This window comes from Aquarana catesbeiana, linkage group LG03, assembly GCF_042186555.1.
Source record: "Aquarana catesbeiana isolate 2022-GZ linkage group LG03, ASM4218655v1, whole genome shotgun sequence".
In the NCBI taxonomy this organism is placed as follows: domain Eukaryota; kingdom Metazoa; phylum Chordata; class Amphibia; order Anura; family Ranidae; genus Aquarana; species Aquarana catesbeiana.
Genome location: NC_133326.1, coordinates 318,165,145 through 318,184,048, shown reverse-complemented (window position 1 = coordinate 318,184,048; position 18,904 = coordinate 318,165,145). Strand labels below are relative to the sequence as shown.

At 41.7% G+C, this 18,904-nt stretch overlaps 1 protein-coding gene across 3 annotated transcripts in view; it reads left to right on the top strand.

The window, feature by feature from the left end:
* The window catches only part of ANO4 (anoctamin 4), a 360,013-nt gene that overhangs the window by 218,121 nt on the left and 122,988 nt on the right, over nucleotides 1-18,904 (top strand). For all 3 annotated transcript variants that reach the window (XM_073620380.1, XM_073620381.1, XM_073620383.1), the window contains 3 exons: nucleotides 2,889-2,989; nucleotides 10,212-10,256; nucleotides 11,935-12,066. In XM_073620380.1, coding sequence (XP_073476481.1) covers nucleotides 2,889-2,989; nucleotides 10,212-10,256; nucleotides 11,935-12,066 — 278 coding nt within the window. The remainder of the gene's footprint in view (nucleotides 1-2,888; nucleotides 2,990-10,211; nucleotides 10,257-11,934; nucleotides 12,067-18,904) is intronic.

Sequence of the window (18,904 nt, the reverse complement as noted above, 5' to 3'; positions counted from 1 at the left end):
TAGGGACATAAATTATACATTTAATTTATTAACTACCTCTTACATTTTTGAAGGCCCTGGAGCATCAGGACAATGGAAACACCAAAAAATGACCTCATTTTGTAAAGCAAATACCCCAACGTATAATCTATGAGGCATAATGAGTCTTTTGAACATGTCATTTTTTTCCACATGTTTTTGAAAAATGTGGAATGAAACTGAAAATGCGTGTTTTTTAAACAAAGTTGTCCATTTATAAGATATTTCTAACATATAGCATGTACATAGAAAAAATGACACCCCAAAATATATTCTGCTACTCCTAAGTATGGCTATACCACATGTGGGAGACTTTTACACAGCCTGGCCACATACAGAGGCCCAACATACAGGGAGCACCATCAGGTGTTCTAGGAGCATAAATTACACATCTAATTTGACTACCTATTACACTTTTGTGAGACACTGATGGACACTGTAGTGTCATGGACATGGCATGGATAAGAAATGATGTGGCATGGATGAGTACTGATGTGGCATGAATGTGGCACGGATGAGCACTGATGTGGCATGGATGTGGCATAGATGAGTACTGATGTGGCATGAATGTGGCACGGATGAGTACTGATGTGACATGGATGTGGCACGGATGAGCATGGATGAGCCAAGGATGGACACAGACGACCTATGAATTGGCACGGATGAGCCATGGATGGGCACAGATGAGCATGGATGGGGATGGATGAGCCATGGATGGGAATGGCTGGGCATGGATGAGCATGGATGAGCATGGTTGGGCATGGATGAGCATTGCTGAGCATGGATGAGCATTGCTGAGCATGGATGAGCATGGATGGGCATGGCTGGGCATCGATTAGCATGGCTGGGCATGGATGAGCATGGCTGAGTATGGATGAGCATGGCTGAGTATGACTGGGTATGGATGAGCATGGATGAGCATGGCTGGGCATGGATGAAGCATGGGTGAGCATGGCTGGGCAGGAATGAGCATGGAGATGGAGCAAAGATTGGCACTGTAGACATTTCAGATCTAGCCCACAGCGCTGCTGCACCCGGCTCCTTCCTCTCCTCGCACACTGTACAGATCGGTGGGAGGAGAGGGGAGGAGCTGAACCAGACATGCTCTGGTCTGTTTACAACTGATCTTTCCATCATTGGACGGGGCAATCACGTAGTAAAGGGCCGCTGTCATTGGCCCTTTACCCTGTTCCGTAACGTTCCGGGTCCGGAGGACCCAACGTTCATGGACATTCCCAGGAGCGCGATTCATAGTACGCCCTCCCCGAGTTATCAGACGGCGCTGCAGCCGTCATTCGGCTATGGCCCGGTTGGCAACTGGTTAATAAGTGAACACACTAACTCGCTCTAAAGCCCTGCTCTATCTATCTCCAGGACAACAAACTGTAAAAGCTTCCTATGGGAAGGAACCTTTCATAGTGATTCTAGATTGCAAGCTCTAACGAGCAGGGACCTCTGATCCCTCCTGTATTGATTTGTATTGTAAGTGTATTGTCTGCCCTCATATTGTAAAGCGCTGCGCAAACTGTTGGCGCTATATAAATCTTGTATAATAATAATAGTGTGGTGTCAGTCTATGAGCACTGAGCCATGACTGGAGAAAGTCATCATCACTTTGTCTAATTGGGGCTCTGTCAGTGCTTTGTGCCCTAATTGGCAAAGCCTTGCACCCGACCAGCGGTCGGGGCAAAGCTTCATCCAATTAGGGCCCTAGAATGCACTGTGACGTGCGCAGTGCATTTTGGGGTGCTCAATGAGCGCCCCCCAAGTTCGGGTATTCATCGAACGGGCAAACAGGCGATGTTTGGGCCGAACTTTTGCTCGGCTCAAACCGTTCACCCAACACTATTAGCAGCATTGGGCTGCATTGGGAAGCGTTGCCTTATGTAGTACTGATGTGAGAACAAGGCAGTTTGCTAGTACAATTTAAAACCACACACTAGAGTGTGCAAATTAAGCATGTGCCCTTAGAGACATACGTTTTGAGCTTTTAATGAACAGAATTCAAATTCTAATAATCTAAAAGGCATATGTGTGTGCAGAACTACTAGGCTAACAATAAATGTGAGTGAAAGACTAGCAGCATACTGCAGTACTCGTACAAATAGAAGGAGCACTAGATTGTAGGCATTCCGCAATCAGTAAAGAGAAGTACTAGTGTTCAAGCAATACAAGAGAGAGACTCAACTGTGTGGAGTAGCAGTGCACCAACAATAGAAGAACTTCCAGTGAATTGAGTGTTCTTGTATTACTAATTACAAGAGTGTTCTGTTATAATATAAAACAAAGTGACACAAGTACAACAAACAGTACTTGTGTGGGTAGAAGATTTCTAAATGCATGTTTCTAGGAGAATAAAGAATAAGTAGCAATTTTTTTTAATCTACTGTATTTTGTAACATAAAAGACAGAGTGTGATTACTGAAATACAATAACATTAAGATACATGTTTTTGAGGTATGCAAACAGTGACTAATGTTGCCTCAAGTTGGTCATACACTAGTAGATTTTCAAACGATCTTTCTTATGAACATTCGTGTGAAAATACTCATCAGTGACTTGAAGAATGTTGTTCTTTAACAAAAAGTTTGCTTTTAACACATGTGAATGGAGTTTTCTGTAGGAAGACCACATTCACTGATGGAAATGAGTTCTTTCCAGAAACATTTTCCATCCTTCTCCTTTGAATTTTCTCATCTCATTGAAAGCAACGGTCAATCTGACCCCACTAAAGTTTAGAAAATCAAACAAATCTTAAAATGAAAATTTTCCAATGAAATTCAACTAGTGTATGGTTAGCTTGTGCAATAATTTCTGGACACCTGTGGGACTGCACATTCTCATTGGTCCTTCCTGTGGTTTTGTTACAGTCATCTATTACCAACAGTGACATCATGTTTGTAAAAGTGCACGCACCCTGGGAGGTCCTGGGAAGATATGCCGAACTTATGAATGTTAGGATGCCTTTCAGGTAGGTACACACAGCCCACTTTATATTTCCCTGATTAAAAAAATATGTCTACAATTCATTAATCAAACATGTGATTGACAGTGAGATTAAACAAGCATCATACTATTACAACCAACAGTCACAATCAGTAACATATTAGTAGCCAGAAACACGCCTGTATAGACAGAAACAGTACCATGCTAACATCACCGGAAATATGCCACAGAGACACAATCATTTTTGTACCAAGAAAACCAGAAACATGCCTGTATATACAGAATTAGTACCATACTACTAATATCACTAGAAATATGCCACAGAGACACAATCATTTCTGTACCAAGAAAACCAGAAACATGCCTGTATATACAGAATTAGTACCATACTACTAATATCACTAGAAATATGCCACAGAGACACAATCATTTCTGTACCAAGAAAACCAGAAACATGCCTGTATATACAGAATTAGTACCATACTACTAATATTACTAGAAATATGCCACAGAGACACAATCATTTCTGTACCAAGAAAACCAGAAACATGCCTGTATATACAGAATTAGTACCATACTACTAATATCACTAGAAATATGCCACAGAGACACAATCATTTCTGTACCAAGAAAACCAGAAACATGCCTGTATGGACAGAATCAGTACTGTATTAACATCACTAGAAATATGCCGCAGAGACACAATCATTTCTATACCAACATAACCAGAAACATGCCTGTATAGACAGAATCAGTACCATACTAACATTACCAGAAATATGCTACAGAGAAACAATCATTTCTGTATCAACATAACCAGAAACATGCCTGTATATACAGAATTAGTACCATACTACTAATATCACTAGAAATATGCCACAGAGACACAATCATTTCTGTACCAAGAAAACCAGAAACATGCCTGTATGGACAGAATCAATACCGTACTAACATCACCAGATATATGCCACAGAGACACAATCATTTCTGTACCAACAAAACCAGAAAAATGCCTGTATAGACAGAATCAGTACCATACTAACATCACCAGAGACACCATGATTTCTATACCAACATAACCAAAAACATGCCTGTATAGACAGAATCAGTACTATACTAACATCACCAGAGACACCATGATTTCTATACCAACATAACCAGAAACATGCCTGTATAGACAGAATCAGTACCATGCTAACATCACCAAAGACACTATGATTTCTGTACCAACATAACCAGAAACATGTCTGTAGACATATAATCAGTACTGACACAAGAAGCAAAAACAAGTTATAAAAACTCTGAATTAGCAGTTTCAAACATTGAGTTATAGCAGAGGCAAGCTGGTTGCTAGCCAAGGACCCAGAGCTCATAAGTGTATCATAGATGGAAACATAGCAGCTCTCGGAGACAAAATGAGATACAGTAGGTATGAGAAAGCAGTGGCGGCTGGTACTCCATTTTTTTTGGGGGGGGGGCAAACAAACTACTGGCTACCCCCCCGCTTGGTCCGTCTGTCAGTCAAACCCCCCACCCTCCCCTGTTTGGGTGGTCGGTCAGTCAAACACCCCCATCGTTCAGTCAATAGGCAAACCAGATACCCCCCTGTCTGCCCACTGGCCCTACATTTACCCCATCTAGGTGGCGGGCAGCTTCGGCGGCATCCCCCTGCTTCTCCTCCTTGCCGGCTTTCCCTCCGTTTTCTCGGAGGCCAAAACGGTCGCTTCTCCTCGCGGCCAATCGGGTCTTAAGACCCGCTTCCTGATTGGCCGGGAGGAGAAGCAGGAAGACAATAGTGATTATTAGTTCACTATTGTCACACAACTGGGTGGGCTCAGGGCGCAGTACTCTCCGCCCCGAGCACACCCTTTTTTTTAACCCAATTAGAGCCTCAGGCTCTAATCATGTGCTTAAAAAAAAACCATTGAAATTCATGCGTTTGGCACCCTGCATGTTGATTAGGGGCCGGGCGCATGGATTAGAGGGGCCACCACTGTGAGAAAGTATAGAGCATGTTCAAGGGAGCAGTTCCTATATTTTAATATTATGGGTATTTTAGAATGTTGTGAATAGTATAGAAAACCTGTGCTGAGAGGAGTCTGCCATTGCCAAACTCTGAAACTGCTAATTACCTTGCTGTCACAGTGAGGTTGAATTACTAAAACTGTAGAGTGCAAAATCTGGTGCAGCTGTGCATGGTAGCCAATCAGCTTCTAACTTCAGCTTTTTTAATTACCGTATTTATCGGCGTATAACACGCGTCGGCGTATAACACGCACCCCAAGTTTAGGAGGGAATTTTAAGGAAAAAACTTTTAGGAGGGAAGTTTAAGGAAAAAAAACTTACATTTAAATGCCCATCAATGCAGCCTCATCAGTGTTCATCTGCAGCCTTTCCCCAGTGTCCAGTGCAGCCTTGTCAGTGCAGCTTTGCCCCAGTGCAGCCTTGTCCCCAGTGCAGCTTTGCCCCAGTGCAGCCTTGTCCCCAGTTCAGCTTTGCCCCAGTGCAGCCTTGTCCCCAGTGCAGCCTTGTCCCCAGTGCAGCCTTGTCCCCAGTGCAGCCTTGTCCCCAGTGCAGCTTTGCCCCAGTGCAGCCTTGTCCCCAGTGCAGCTTTGCCCCAGTTCAGCTTTGCCCCAGTGCAGCCTTGTCCCCAGTGCAGCTTTGCCCCAGTTCAGCTTTGCCCCAGTGCAGCCTTGTCCCCAGTGGTCCATGCAGCCTTGTCGCCGCCGACATACAAACGTTTAGTTAGTATTTTTAAACATGGCGCCGCGGAGTTCGGAGGGACTCGGGGGCGCTCGTTCAGCTGAACGAGCGCCGCTGAGGACACAGTGACTGGGCGGAGCCGAGATACACATATCCGAGGGTTCTCGGCTATTCTCGGCGCCGTTCACAGTCACGCCCAGTCCCTATGATGGACATAACAGAGGTCCAATGGCGGGACTGGGCGTGACTGTGAACGGCGCCGAGAAAAGCCGAGAACCCTCGGCTATGTGTATCTCGGCTCCGCCCAGTCACTGTGTCCTCGGCGGCGCTCGTTCAACTGAACGAGCGCCCCCGAGTCCCTCCGAACTCCGCGGCGCCATGTTTAAAAATACAAGCTATGTGAATGTCGGCGGGGATCGGCGTATAACACGCACCCACGATTTTCCCCTTATTTTAAGGGGAAAAAAGTGCGTGTTATACGCCGATAAATATGGTAATCTAAATTAAGTTAAAAAAACTGGAAGCTGATTGGTTTCTATGCAGAACTGCAATCAGATTTGCACTCTAGTTCTAATACCTGCAATACTTCCTGAGTCACTGACCCAGTGTAACTATGGAGATCAAGTTGACGTCACTGTAGTTTTACTTGCTTCATGCACGTTCTAAGTCAGTGACTCAAAATATATTGAAGGATTTGCAAGACTGCTGGGCAACTGGCATTTTTCAGCACATATGGTGTTCCTTGAGAGTTGCGATTAAAAAAATAATTAGTTTTCTCCATAGTATAGAGTGTAATTATTTATTCAGTATAAAAACATAGGGACAAGAATTAATTTAGAGTGAGGAAATAAGCTATATGTCAGTGTGGATGATGCCCTGATGGCAGTGTTGCCAACCTACCAGACTGACACAACACCCAAAATTTACTGGCACAGCCAAGTTTTTACTGGCATTTCCAAAAGTTACAAAATTACAGTTTTAAGTGCAAATTAGTGAGTTATTAGGCTACAAAAAATACAATATGCAATTATCAATATGATTTAAGGTAGATAATAAGGCAAAAAACATATTTTTTGCCTTATTATCTACCAAAAAATTAGAATGGGCGGCACACACACATAAAATTGACTCTCACAGTGACAATGACAGCAGTGTGCAGCAGCACAGATGAGGATGAGACCTCACTGACACAACACGTCCCCTCCTGATTCACAGTGACAGTCTCTCTTCAAGCCAAGTGGTCCCTCCAGTCCACTCCAGTCCAAACAGCACTGACAGTCCTGATCCCAGCCTGCCTTGCTCCCATACGGCAGACCCGCACACGAAGCTCTGGCCGCTCTGCTTGGCTCCAATGCACCATGACATCACACAACAATGCTCAGGCACCGCCTCCGCCAGAGCCACCCAATCACAGCACTCGGATGGTCCCAGCTGGCTCCAGACCAAGCCGAGCATCACAGCCATTTTTTTTTACTGGCAACCTTTTACTTTTACTGGCATTTACTGGCAGGAGAAAATAGCCTGTTTTTTACTGGCTGCCAGTAAAAATACTGACGGTTGCCAAACTGCCCGATGGGTGTCAGTTGCGTAGAGTGTATACAGCTGTCATTGTTGCAGAGATATGTAATGAACTGCCACCCAGACAATCAGCAAACGCTGTCTCATACACACACAGATAATCACACAGCTAGTGGAATTAATCTTTTAATGGCTCACTAGAGGTTATTGGGGACAAGTACAAATAAATTATGTATACATAATTTATAATTCATGTCTTAGTTTATCGCAATGCTATTAAGTGAGCCACAGAACAGAAGAGCATCAGCCGCCTACATACTAAAATGAAAGCAGTGGTGCACAGAGATAATATATGTGCAGCTTTTTAAAGACTTAAACATGTTTTGTTTTTTTTTTACCAGCAAAGCACATGTCAATAACAATGACCTGCTCTTGTAAATTAAACTTATAGATGCATTTTTTGTGTATGTATATATATATATATATATATATATATATATATATATATATATATATCAGGTTATACCAACAAAAAATAAATTATCCTTGACTATGGGCAAGTAGTAGGTACAAAACACATTTATTTGATACTGACAGGGGAGGGGCATTGATTTCTGATTGAAGGAGTGGAAATCATAAACACACACACACGCACACACACATGCGCACACACACACGTGTTAAGCTTATTTAAAATATGTATGATCATAACTTCTGCAATTTCTGACAAAACTTTTTTTTATGTAGTGGGAAAACCTCTTATACTGTACATTTCTATTGCTGTCTACGGTATGTTTTCATTGAGGAGATTTCCTTTCACTTTCTGTCTAGCAAACAGGCAGTGAGAGGAACAAGAAGAGACAGATATGGGGTCAGACACAAAATTCCCTAATGAGAGTGGGGAAGGGTAGAACCCATGGGAACTTTCCATTGCTGTTGTTGATAAAAATGCGTATAAGGGCACTCTGAGTAACAAACCAAGCAGATATCAGTCTATGTAGAAATAGAAGAGGGTCTTCATGCACTTTCGGCAGCACTTGAGGAGAGAAGCAAACTCTGAAAGTGAAATGAAAAGGAAAAAAAGGCGCCTCTAAGTGCAGAAGTAAAACTTTATATTTCCCAAAAGGGTTAAAACCACTTACAAAAGGGTGGACGGGTAGAAGCACATCATATTAGTAATATGGCAGGTGGTCTGGCGTTCTGGTAGTCCCAAGGAGTCTCAATGATATCCCCAGGTGTGATTCTATGGCAGCATATTCTGAAGTGGCCGACAGATGAAAGCCACAACTCTCCTGGATACTGGGAAGACAGCAAGGCTGTCTGAGACAGCATGGAAGCCGAATCCAGGAAGTGACATAAGCAGGAAGGAACCAGCAACCAGTGTGGACAGCAAGCCGGAAGTGATGTCAACAACATGCAACACATTTCAGAACAGCTGATTGGTTCCTTCTTCAGAGAGAGAGTCATTGCTTGAAGAAGGAATCAATCACTGAGACTCCTTGGGACTACCAGAACGCTGGACCACCTGCCATATTACTAATATGATGTGCTTCTACCCGTCCACCCTTTTGTAAGTGGTTTTAACCCTTTTGGGAAACATAAAGTTTTACTTCTGCACTTAGAGACGCCTTTTTTTCTTTCCATTATTATTGTTGCCTTTCCTCCCCAATGGCATCCTTTCTCCACATTTCTGGTCCTGGTGTCACAGGGACAGAATGTGTTGGGAAAATCTTCCCAAAAGAGTCATAGACATGACAGTTCTACCCTATATGCAAATGCAGGTCTGCTGTTTTAAATGCCCTTTCCCTTATCCTATCTTTCTATACCACAACAACCCTTTTCCTAGAAGAAAGGCTAAAATGCAGTCCTAAATCCCCTTTCTTATTACTCCCTTTAACTGAAGACATTGGGCTCGATTTACTAAAGGCAACCAAACTGTTCACTATACAAGGGAAACTGCACATTGCAAGGGAATTTTCCCCAGAGCTTAGTGAATGAGGTGAGGCTCTGCTGTTTTTTTTTTTTTTTAATTCCCTTGCACATAATTGAGTATTCTTTGCAAAATTAAATTTCACCAGCTCGGGGGAAAATGTTCTTGCACAGTGTAATTGCTCTTGCAAAGTGAACAACCAAATTATCTTACGTTCAAAATATGAACAGTGGAACAATGTCAGTAGGTATATAAAGACCGAGCCTATTTTTGGAAACAAACAAAAAAATTTAACCACACAACAAATCCCTTTAATAAAAAAGGAAAAAAACAATAATGTGCCACAATCACAGTTGTCTCCAGTGGCACCCATAAACTCTGCATAAGAAAGGAAATTAGTGGTTTGGTGCCATAATTAATGGCAGCTGAACAGTAATCACATTTTCTAAATTCTGTCAGTGGAGTGCCATCTATTACTGAACCCATGGTCCGTGGAGGACCAGCTCCATGTCTGATTCAGTAGTCCTTGTTGTCTTCATGCCTGTGTGTTAAATGGTAGGTGCTATTAATAATAGGTAGATATTATTTAGTCCACATTTTGCATCAGGGTCCAGAGGAACATAGTTACACTGCCAGGTTACTGCACATCATTGCTCATTGCACTGTTTATTTAGGCCCTGTATGTGAAAATGATAGTACTCATTCAGATATTAGTAGATAACATAACATGTGATAATAACAGTAATATTATTTTTTCCTTTACAAAATAGGCATTTGTTCAACATTTGATTTTTTCAACAAGTATGTGTTCAACTAAAACAGACAAGGTGTGTTAGGGTACGGAAGCCTAACATATATGTTCTTGGTGTTGGTAGTAAGGATACATAGGGTGGCCAAGGTGTAGAGGGCATTAGATGTGTATAGCAATGATGACACAACAGTCTCCTGCTGACTGGTGTGTGTGTTAATCTCTCTAGTCTCTTCCTCCACCTCTTACAGGCTTCTGTCTTCAATCTCCTTTGCTTTCTTGTTAGTTCATACTGTAACTGTCGATGGGTTTTCTTCTCGACTGGCTTCATTTTTGCTGTTCTTCCAGGAGAAAAATCTATTACCTGCACAGACGATACAAGTTCATGAGCAGGTCAGTATGACTCAAATCAGATTTTCGTCTTGGCTGATGTTTATTGTGCAGAAAATGTAAAAGTGATACAAATTTATCTGGGAAATCCTGTGAAACGTAACTCCGATTTAATCATTCCACAGGCAGCTATTTGTACCTACATTTATGTAGAAAAAAAAATGTACACTGTCTTTTATAAGCCAAGAAAAATTCAAGGAAATAGATCAATAGAATTTATTTTTATATATGTGTGTCAGTGTATCCATAATTCCAGATAATTCAAATATAATGCTAAATGATGCTGTTATATTTTAAATATCTCAATCAAACGGGTTCACAATAAAGAAAAACTATAGTGTATTTTTGGTGAGCACTTATTTTGAATTTTTATAATGTATATGTTAAAGTAAACCTTGCTGAGGCTATAACGCATTACATATTTCTCAGTGCCATATTTCTAATATTGTACTTCATAGACAACAATTAGAGGTATTTTAAAGAAAACAAGAGTGATCTTTCATTTGAAAACTCTAGTTCCCTGGTTGTCAGGCCATTCATCTTAATGGGGCCGCACAGCAATCTCGCCAGAACCATGTGCTGTACACATAGTTGTGGCTCATTGCTGCAGGTTTTTAGGGGTTAAATCAGGTGGTGAGGTCACTGCCTGTCAAACCCTTTCTAAAGAGCAACGTGTGGTGCATCACTCTTCAGAGGACAATGTAAGTGTAAATGAGCCCTTACAGCAATGGCAGCCTCCAGGTTTCACTCATGAAGGTTTTCCTTTAAATGTGAACTGTAGAAATTCCTGGACTGATCATTTCAGTATGTTGTTGTGTATGGGTATGTCTACTTTTTGCTCAAAGGTCACAGTTTGTGTATGACCAGGATCACAGGATTGTAGTTTTTAATATAGATAGAAACATTGGGGAGTAGAAAATATTGAAAGGCTGAGATGTGGTATGTTGTGATGTGTCAGGAAATATCTTTAGTTTTTCTGTCAACCAGTACATCTAAAAAATAAATGCACAGAGGTTAACTGGTATTCTTCTGGCTTATTTGATCTTTAGGCCCCATTCACACTTTAGGGGCAGTCATGAGCTCCACATTTAAAATTTCCTTTAAAGTGCAGCCACGTGAATGACTGCACATGTTTGCAAGGATTGAAAAAACTTGGCGATAATGACTGACTTTAGTGGGTGCTCTTCTAGATGCTATGTTAACCCCCTGTTTAAGAATGTCTGCACAGGTTGTATCAATATTCAGGATGGGCAAATACTTATGAATAATGTCCCTAACCTGGGCAAATTCTGCACTGAAGGTGGTAGAAAGGGTCAGTTTGCCATAACAAGGGTCCATCCTGGTCGTCTGCTAACTTAACTAGTCTTCCCTCTTTTTGCTCTTTGCTAATTGGCAGGCTTCACGCAATTTTATAAAGGCATGTTATGCTGCGATTACCGCACAATTCTGTTGCACTACAATCATAGAAAAATCCCATTGCATTTGAGGCGGCGATTCTGTCCCCGATTCCAAATCACCAAGTGTGAATGGGTCCTTAATGTAGTGTGACAGAAGATTTCATATAAAACATTTTTGTATTTTAAAAATTGTTTTTGTAAATTACCAAACAAATAATTATAAACATGTGATACAGTTATGATTTTTGGAGAGTAAAGGCTAATCTTTTGTTCGCTTTTTGAAGGATGGAGAAGCAACTGAGCAGGTTTCGGGGATGGCTGCCTAAAAAGCCCATGAGATTGGACAAGGAGACAATTCCGGACCTGGAAGAAAATGACTGCTACACTGCACCCTTCAGCCAGCAGAGGATTCACCAGTAAGTTAGATTTATAGTATAACCTAGAACGTACATGTCAGGTGAAGCAACATCAGCCAGTTTCAAGTGTTTTTGTTACAACAGAACAGACCAATATTGACTTATGTACTTTTTCTGTTGGTAGTTGATTTGACAACATCATCTAAAATATATCACTATAATGGCCCACATGACTCCTGTGGGATCCAAGGGTGCAGTTGGGTGAAGGTGGAACTTAACACCTTCCTGCCCGACCTATAGTTCAATGGTGGCCGGACGGGAGAACTGTTGACCTAAGAGGACGTGCCTCTCTTGGGGCCGTGCAGCGGCGCGATCATTGTACTGATCACTGTACGGGCCCGCTGCCAGTATGATCTCTGTAATCACTGTGACCAATTACACCAGATCACATGACAGTTGTAAACAATGGATGACTTCCTTTCATGCCATCAGTTGAATACAATTGTGTTGCTAGCTGTGATTGGTCACAGGCAGTGCTAATCACAGCCCATATGTACCATGTGATTCACTTTGGCCAACCACAGCTAATCACAACAAAAGACACTGAATGAAAATATTTATTTCAGTAAAAATGGTTGTTTATACCAGTAAATTTCATCATAATATGTAAAAAAAAAAAAAAAAGTCCTGATCACTTCCCCAGAGTAGTACAGTCTTACTATGGTAACACTGTATTGCTCTGGTCACAGTGTGTTAAAAAAATTTCTTATGGGTACAGTGTTGCATGACCGCGCAATTGTCATTCAAAGTGTGACAGCGCTGAAAGCTGAAAATTGAAGTAAAGTACATCTCTTCATCCAGGCTGGGTTCACATTGCTGCTGGATGTGGCTCTCAGCAGGGTGACCCTGTTCACTGTTTCATTTTCGCCTGAATTCGGCCCTGAAACGGAGCCAAAGACGCACAGGATTCCTGTGCAAGCCGCTCCGCAGCTGCAACAGAGATATGTGAACCGGCTCCATAGAGAGCCGGTCACAATCTTCTGTCATGCAAATTGAATACAGGAGGAATCAGAGGGCCCTGCTTGTTAGAGCTTACAATCTAGAAGGGAGGGTCAAGTGATACAAAAGGTAATAACTGTGGGGGATGAGCTGATGAAGAAAATTAAAGTACAGTTGTTAGATGGAGGCAGGATAGGCTTCTTTAAAGACAAAAGTTTTCAGGGATTGTCTAAAAGTGGATAAAGTTGGAGATAGTTGGACAGATTGGGGTAGGGAATTCCAAAAGATGGGTGAGGCTTGGGAGAAGTCATGGAGGCGAGTATGGGAGGAGGGCACGAGGGAGCTAGAGAGTAAGAGGTCTTGGAAGGGATGAACAGGATTAACTTAAAACAGGGGTAGGAGCTGTGGACCTTTTTATTTTTTTTTTTTAAATGGGTTGACCTGTCAATTTCCCCATGGGGCTCTTTGATTTCTAATTATAAAACTGGCCTTGATTTACTAAAATGGGAGAGTGCAAAATCTGGTGTAACTCTGCATGGAAATCAGCTTCCAAGGGTTTTTGTCAAAGCTTGATTGAACAAGCTGAAGTTAGAATCTCATTGGCTACCATGCACAGCTGCACCAAATTTTGCACTCTCCAGTTTTAGTAAATCAACCCCACTGTGATTATGAGCATGAGATAATGGTTTTGGTTAAAAGATCAGGCTGCTGAACAGATTTTCTGGCAAGCGCCCATCTTGGAAAAACATTAGTGAATAAAAATCTACCCTGAATGATGGATTCTTTCCGCTACATTGCATTTGCAGTTAAATGTTCACATATGATTCTAGTTTTTATTTATAATATGTTATCTCTATCCTTTGTTGAATTTTGGTTTTAATGTACGTTTGTGTTGAATAATTGAGGACCACTAGTGGTAGAGCCAAGGTCTGTTAGAGGCCCAACCTATGTGTTATATGCACTACCTGAAGGTGATGAAGGTGCGTTAAATGCCACATATGATTGAATATGCAAAGGCTTTTAGTGACCCCTTCTGGTACAGGATATGTACTGAGCTTAATCTTCAAAAAATTCTCTTAAGGTCTTTTGTAGACATGAGATGACATCAGTGCTGGATTGGGTGATGATCCTATGTCTATAGGTGGCTGCAGATGGACTGGTGGCTGCTTAAAGCAGAGAGCTGTGACAGACAGTCTCCAGCTCTCTACTCAGGGAGCTGTGAGAACCGAATGATCAGCGGTGTTCAATCGGTCGGTTCTCAGTGCAGAGACTCCGGGGGACAGATGCAGCATCGGGCCGATGCTGCATCCACCTAGGTAAGTATAAATCTGCAAAAAAGCCATACTTCTCTTTTAAGCAAAAAAAAATATAGTGTTTAAGGATAAACTGACTTTTAAAACCCATTTGCTTTTTCAATGTTCTTAATGTATGTGAATGCAAAACATTTCCTTTAGTTTTGGAGAGAGTGAAGGGGGATTGGACCACCTGTCAGGTGTTTACTACTATCTGTGAACCCGTTAGGGAGACTTACCCTCCCTATATGTCCTGGTGATTGTTATCACTAAAAGTGAAAGAATATCCTAGATTTTCAGTGGTCAACAGTAGTTTTTGTTGACTCTGCTCAGATAAAGAAATTTCTTCACTTTGTGGAGATTTACTCTTACTTCCTGTTTTGCCTTTGGGCTTAGAAGTTAGGAGAAATCTTCCCAATGGGACACAGATGGCAAAAAAACTGACAGGGGTTATAAGCCTCCCTTAACCACCTCCCACCCGGCTACTGCACATATACGGCCGAGTGGGCGCTTCCTCCTTCTGAGTGGACGTTCAGGAATGTCCCTCAGAAGGAGGGGGATCACGCGTGTCCGCGCAGCGGGGCGGTCCCGATGCACTCGTGTCACCACGGCGCATCTCTGATCGGTAGGAGGGCTCTGTGATTGGCCCTCCTGATCACATGACGGTTGTGTCCAATCACAGCTGTCATGTGATGTAAATAGAGAGCCGGTTACTAGGCGATCGGCTCTCCTCTCCTCACACGGAAGTTGTCAGTGAGGAGAGGAGAGCGGATCGCTGAAGCCAGCCGGTGATCAGTAAGTATGAGCTGTTTTTTACAGTTTTTTACACACTGATCACCGGCCCAACACAATGTAAAATCACAATGTCCCCAAAACACTGTCCCCACACACATGTCCCCACACAGTAAAAGCACCTGTCCCCCACATATGTAACAGTAAAATCACATGTCCCAATGATCATCTGCACACATATGTCTGTGATCATCTGCGCATATCTGTACATGATCATCTGCGTACATGTCCGTGATCACACAAAACAATTATTATACACTTAACAGGATTTTTTTTTTACCAAAGACATGTAGCAGAATACATTTTGGCTTAAATGTATGACAAAATTAGATTTTATTGGATTTCTTTTAAAATAGAAAGTAGAAAATATATTGTTTTTTTTTAAATTTCCACTCTTTTTTCGCTTATGTCACAAAAAATAAAAAACTGATTTGTGAATAAATACCACCAAAAGAAAGCTCTATTTGTGTGAACAAAATGAAAAAAAAAAATCATTTGAGTACAGTGTTGCATGACCACGCAATTCCTACTGAAAGTGAAAGAGCGTTGAAAGTTGAAAACTGGCCTGGGAAGGAAAGGGGCGAAAGTGCCCGGTATTGAAGTGGTTAATCTATTTAAAATAAAATAAAAGTTTTTCCTTCTGTTCTTTAAGATAACTGGAATTAAAAATAATTCCATTCCCTTATTACCTTAACAACAATGATTGTGCATTTAGTAAAAATCTGTCCCTACAGACATGATTATACCTGAAAGATGCAGTTCGTAACAACATGTTCAGTACATGTCTAATGAAGCTATTATTTATGTGCTGGGCACTGTAGAGAAACTGGTAGAGGGCAATTAGAAATGATGTTAAGCTGCGGATAATGAGGAATATAAGTATTTAAGATTGCTACCTCACCATATGCTTAAGAACAGTAATGTATAGGGTATCATTTGGCAGCTCAAAACTTTTCATGTTTGTATAGTAAAAGTGCTGGCACAACCACAATTTACAAAATTTTATAAAATGTGTCAAGGTGTACTTTTCATAATCTAGAGACAGTGAAGCATTTACATCGGCCTTTTACTTCTTTGTGCTTTGAGATCTGTCATTAGAGGCCCATGTCATTATAAAAATGTTTAGACCAAAGCTAAGTTAAGCCTTTCCGCAGTCTACCTTATCAATTGTAGAGAGTGTGGCTGCAGACCAGGACTGAGAACAACAGGGAAGGTATCTGCCACAGATTACCGTTTGATTCTGTGTTTTCACTGATGGAAGCCATAAATGATGATTTTTTTTTATTGCACCACACTCATGTATACCAATGAATAGACAATTTAAAAACAAAGGAAAGGTAGCCCAGAAGATGTATAACTAAACAATATCCATCTCCCATCCCATGTGGTTCCAGCCAACCAAGTATTAAAGAAAGTAAAATGTAAGGGTTATTCTGATTTCTTGTTCTCCTCTGCAGTCATGCTGCACTCTACACTCGTCGGCCACTTTATTAGGTACACCTTGCTAGTATCGGACCCCCTTTTCCCTTCAGAACTACCTTAATTCTTCATGGCATAGATTCAACAAGGTGTTGGAAACATTCCTCAGAGATTTTGGTCCATATTGACATGATGGCATCACGCAGTTGCTGCAGATTTGTCAGCTGCACATCCATGATGCGCATCCCAAAGGTGCTCTATTGGATTGAGATATAGTGACTGTGGAGGCCATTGGAGTACAGTGATCTCATTGTCATGTTCAAGAAACCAGTGGTGAGATGTTTTTTAGCTTTGTGACATGGTGCATTATACTGCTGGAAGTAGCCATCAGAAGATGGGTACACTGTAGTTAGGGGTGGGCTGGATGTTTAAGTCGAATTTAAGTTCGGCTCGAACACAAGCTGTTCATAGAACAAACTAACATAAGGGGTACTTGCGGCAAGTTCGTCCGCAGAGGAGCACCCCATAATGGACTGCGAGATTGCAGTGCGTTGACGGCTGCTAATTGGCCAAAGCATGCACCTGACCTGCATGCTTTGGCCAATCACAGCGAGATGTGCTGTGGTAGCCATGATTGGTCAAAGGCAGGGTGTCTTTGGCCAATCATGGCTCAGGGGCTAAGTCCACGACCCACACTATATAAGGCTGCTGCTTACACGGCGGCCATATATAGTGAATGAATGGAGATTAGGCAGGTAGTTAGTGTAGTGTGCAGTCAGTCAGTGTAGCATGTATAATACAGTTCAGAGTATATAGTGCAATTAGTGTAGTATATATAATACAGTTCAGAGGATATAGTGCAATTAGTGTAGTATATATAATACAGTTCAGAGGATATAGTGCAGTTAGTGTAGTACAGTCAGGTCCATAAATATTGGGACATCGACACAATTCTAATCTTTTTGGCTATACACCACCACAATGGATTTGAAATGAAACGAACAAGATGTGCTTTAACTGCAGACTTTCAGCTTTATTTTGAGGGTATTTACATCCAAATCAGGTGTAGGAATTACAACAGTTTGTATATGTGCCTCCCACTTTTTAAGGTACCAAAAGTAATGGGACAGATTAACAATCATCCATCAAACTTTCACTTTTTAATACTTGGTTGCAAATCCTATGCAGTCAATTACAGCCTGAAGTCTGGAACGAATAGACATCACCAGACTCTGGGTTTCATCCCTGGTGATGCTCTGCCAGGCCTCTACTGCAACTGTCTTCAGTTCCTGCTTGTTCTTGGGGCATTTTCCCTTCAGTTTTGTCTTCAGCAAGTGAAATGCATGCTCAATCAGATTCAGGTCAGGTGATTGACTTGGCCATTGCATAACATTCCACTTCTTTCCGTCAAAAAACTCTTTGGTTGTTTTCACAGTATGCTTTGGGTCATTGTCCATCTGCACTATGAAGCGCCGTCCAATGAGTTCTGAAGCATTTTGCTGAATATGAGCAGATAATATTGCCCGAAACACTTCAGAATTCATCCTGCTGCTTTTGTCAGCAGTCACATCATCAATAAATACAAGAGAACCATTTCCATTGGTAGCAATACGTGCCCACGCTATGACACTACCACCACCATGCTTCACTGATGAGGTGGTATGCTCTGGATCATGAGCAGTTCATTTCCTTTTCCATACTCTTCTCTTCCCATCACTCTGGTACAAGTTGATCTTGGTCTCATCTGTCCATAGGATGTTGTTCCAGAACTGTGAAGGCTTTTTTAGATGTTTGGCAATCTCTAATCTGGCCTTCCTGTTTTTGAGACTCACCAATGGTTTGCATCTTGTAGTGAACCCTCTGTATTCACTCTGGTGAAGTCTTCTCTTGATTGTTGACTTTGACACACATACATCTACCTCATGGAGAGTGTTCTTGATCTGGCCAACTGTTGTCAAGGGTGTTTTCTACATCAGGGAAAGAATTCTTCGGTCATCCACCACAGTTGTTTTCCGTGGTCTTCCGGGTCTTTTGGTGTTGCTGAGCTCACCGGTGCGTTCTTTCTTTTTAAGGATGTTCCAAACAGTTGATTTGGCCACACCTAATGTTTTTGCTATTTCTCTGATGGGTTTGTTTTGTTTTTTCAGCCTAATGATGGCTTGCTTCACTGATAGTGACAGCTCTTTGGATCTCATATTGAGAGTTGACAGCAACAGATTCCAAATGCAAATAGCACACTTGAAATGAACTCTGGACCTTTTATCTGCTCCTTGTAAATGGGATAATGAGGGAATAACACATACCTCGCCATGGAACAGCTGAGCAGCCAATTGTCCCATTACTTTTGGTCCCTTAAAAAGTGGGAGGCACATATACAAACTGTTGTAATTCCTACA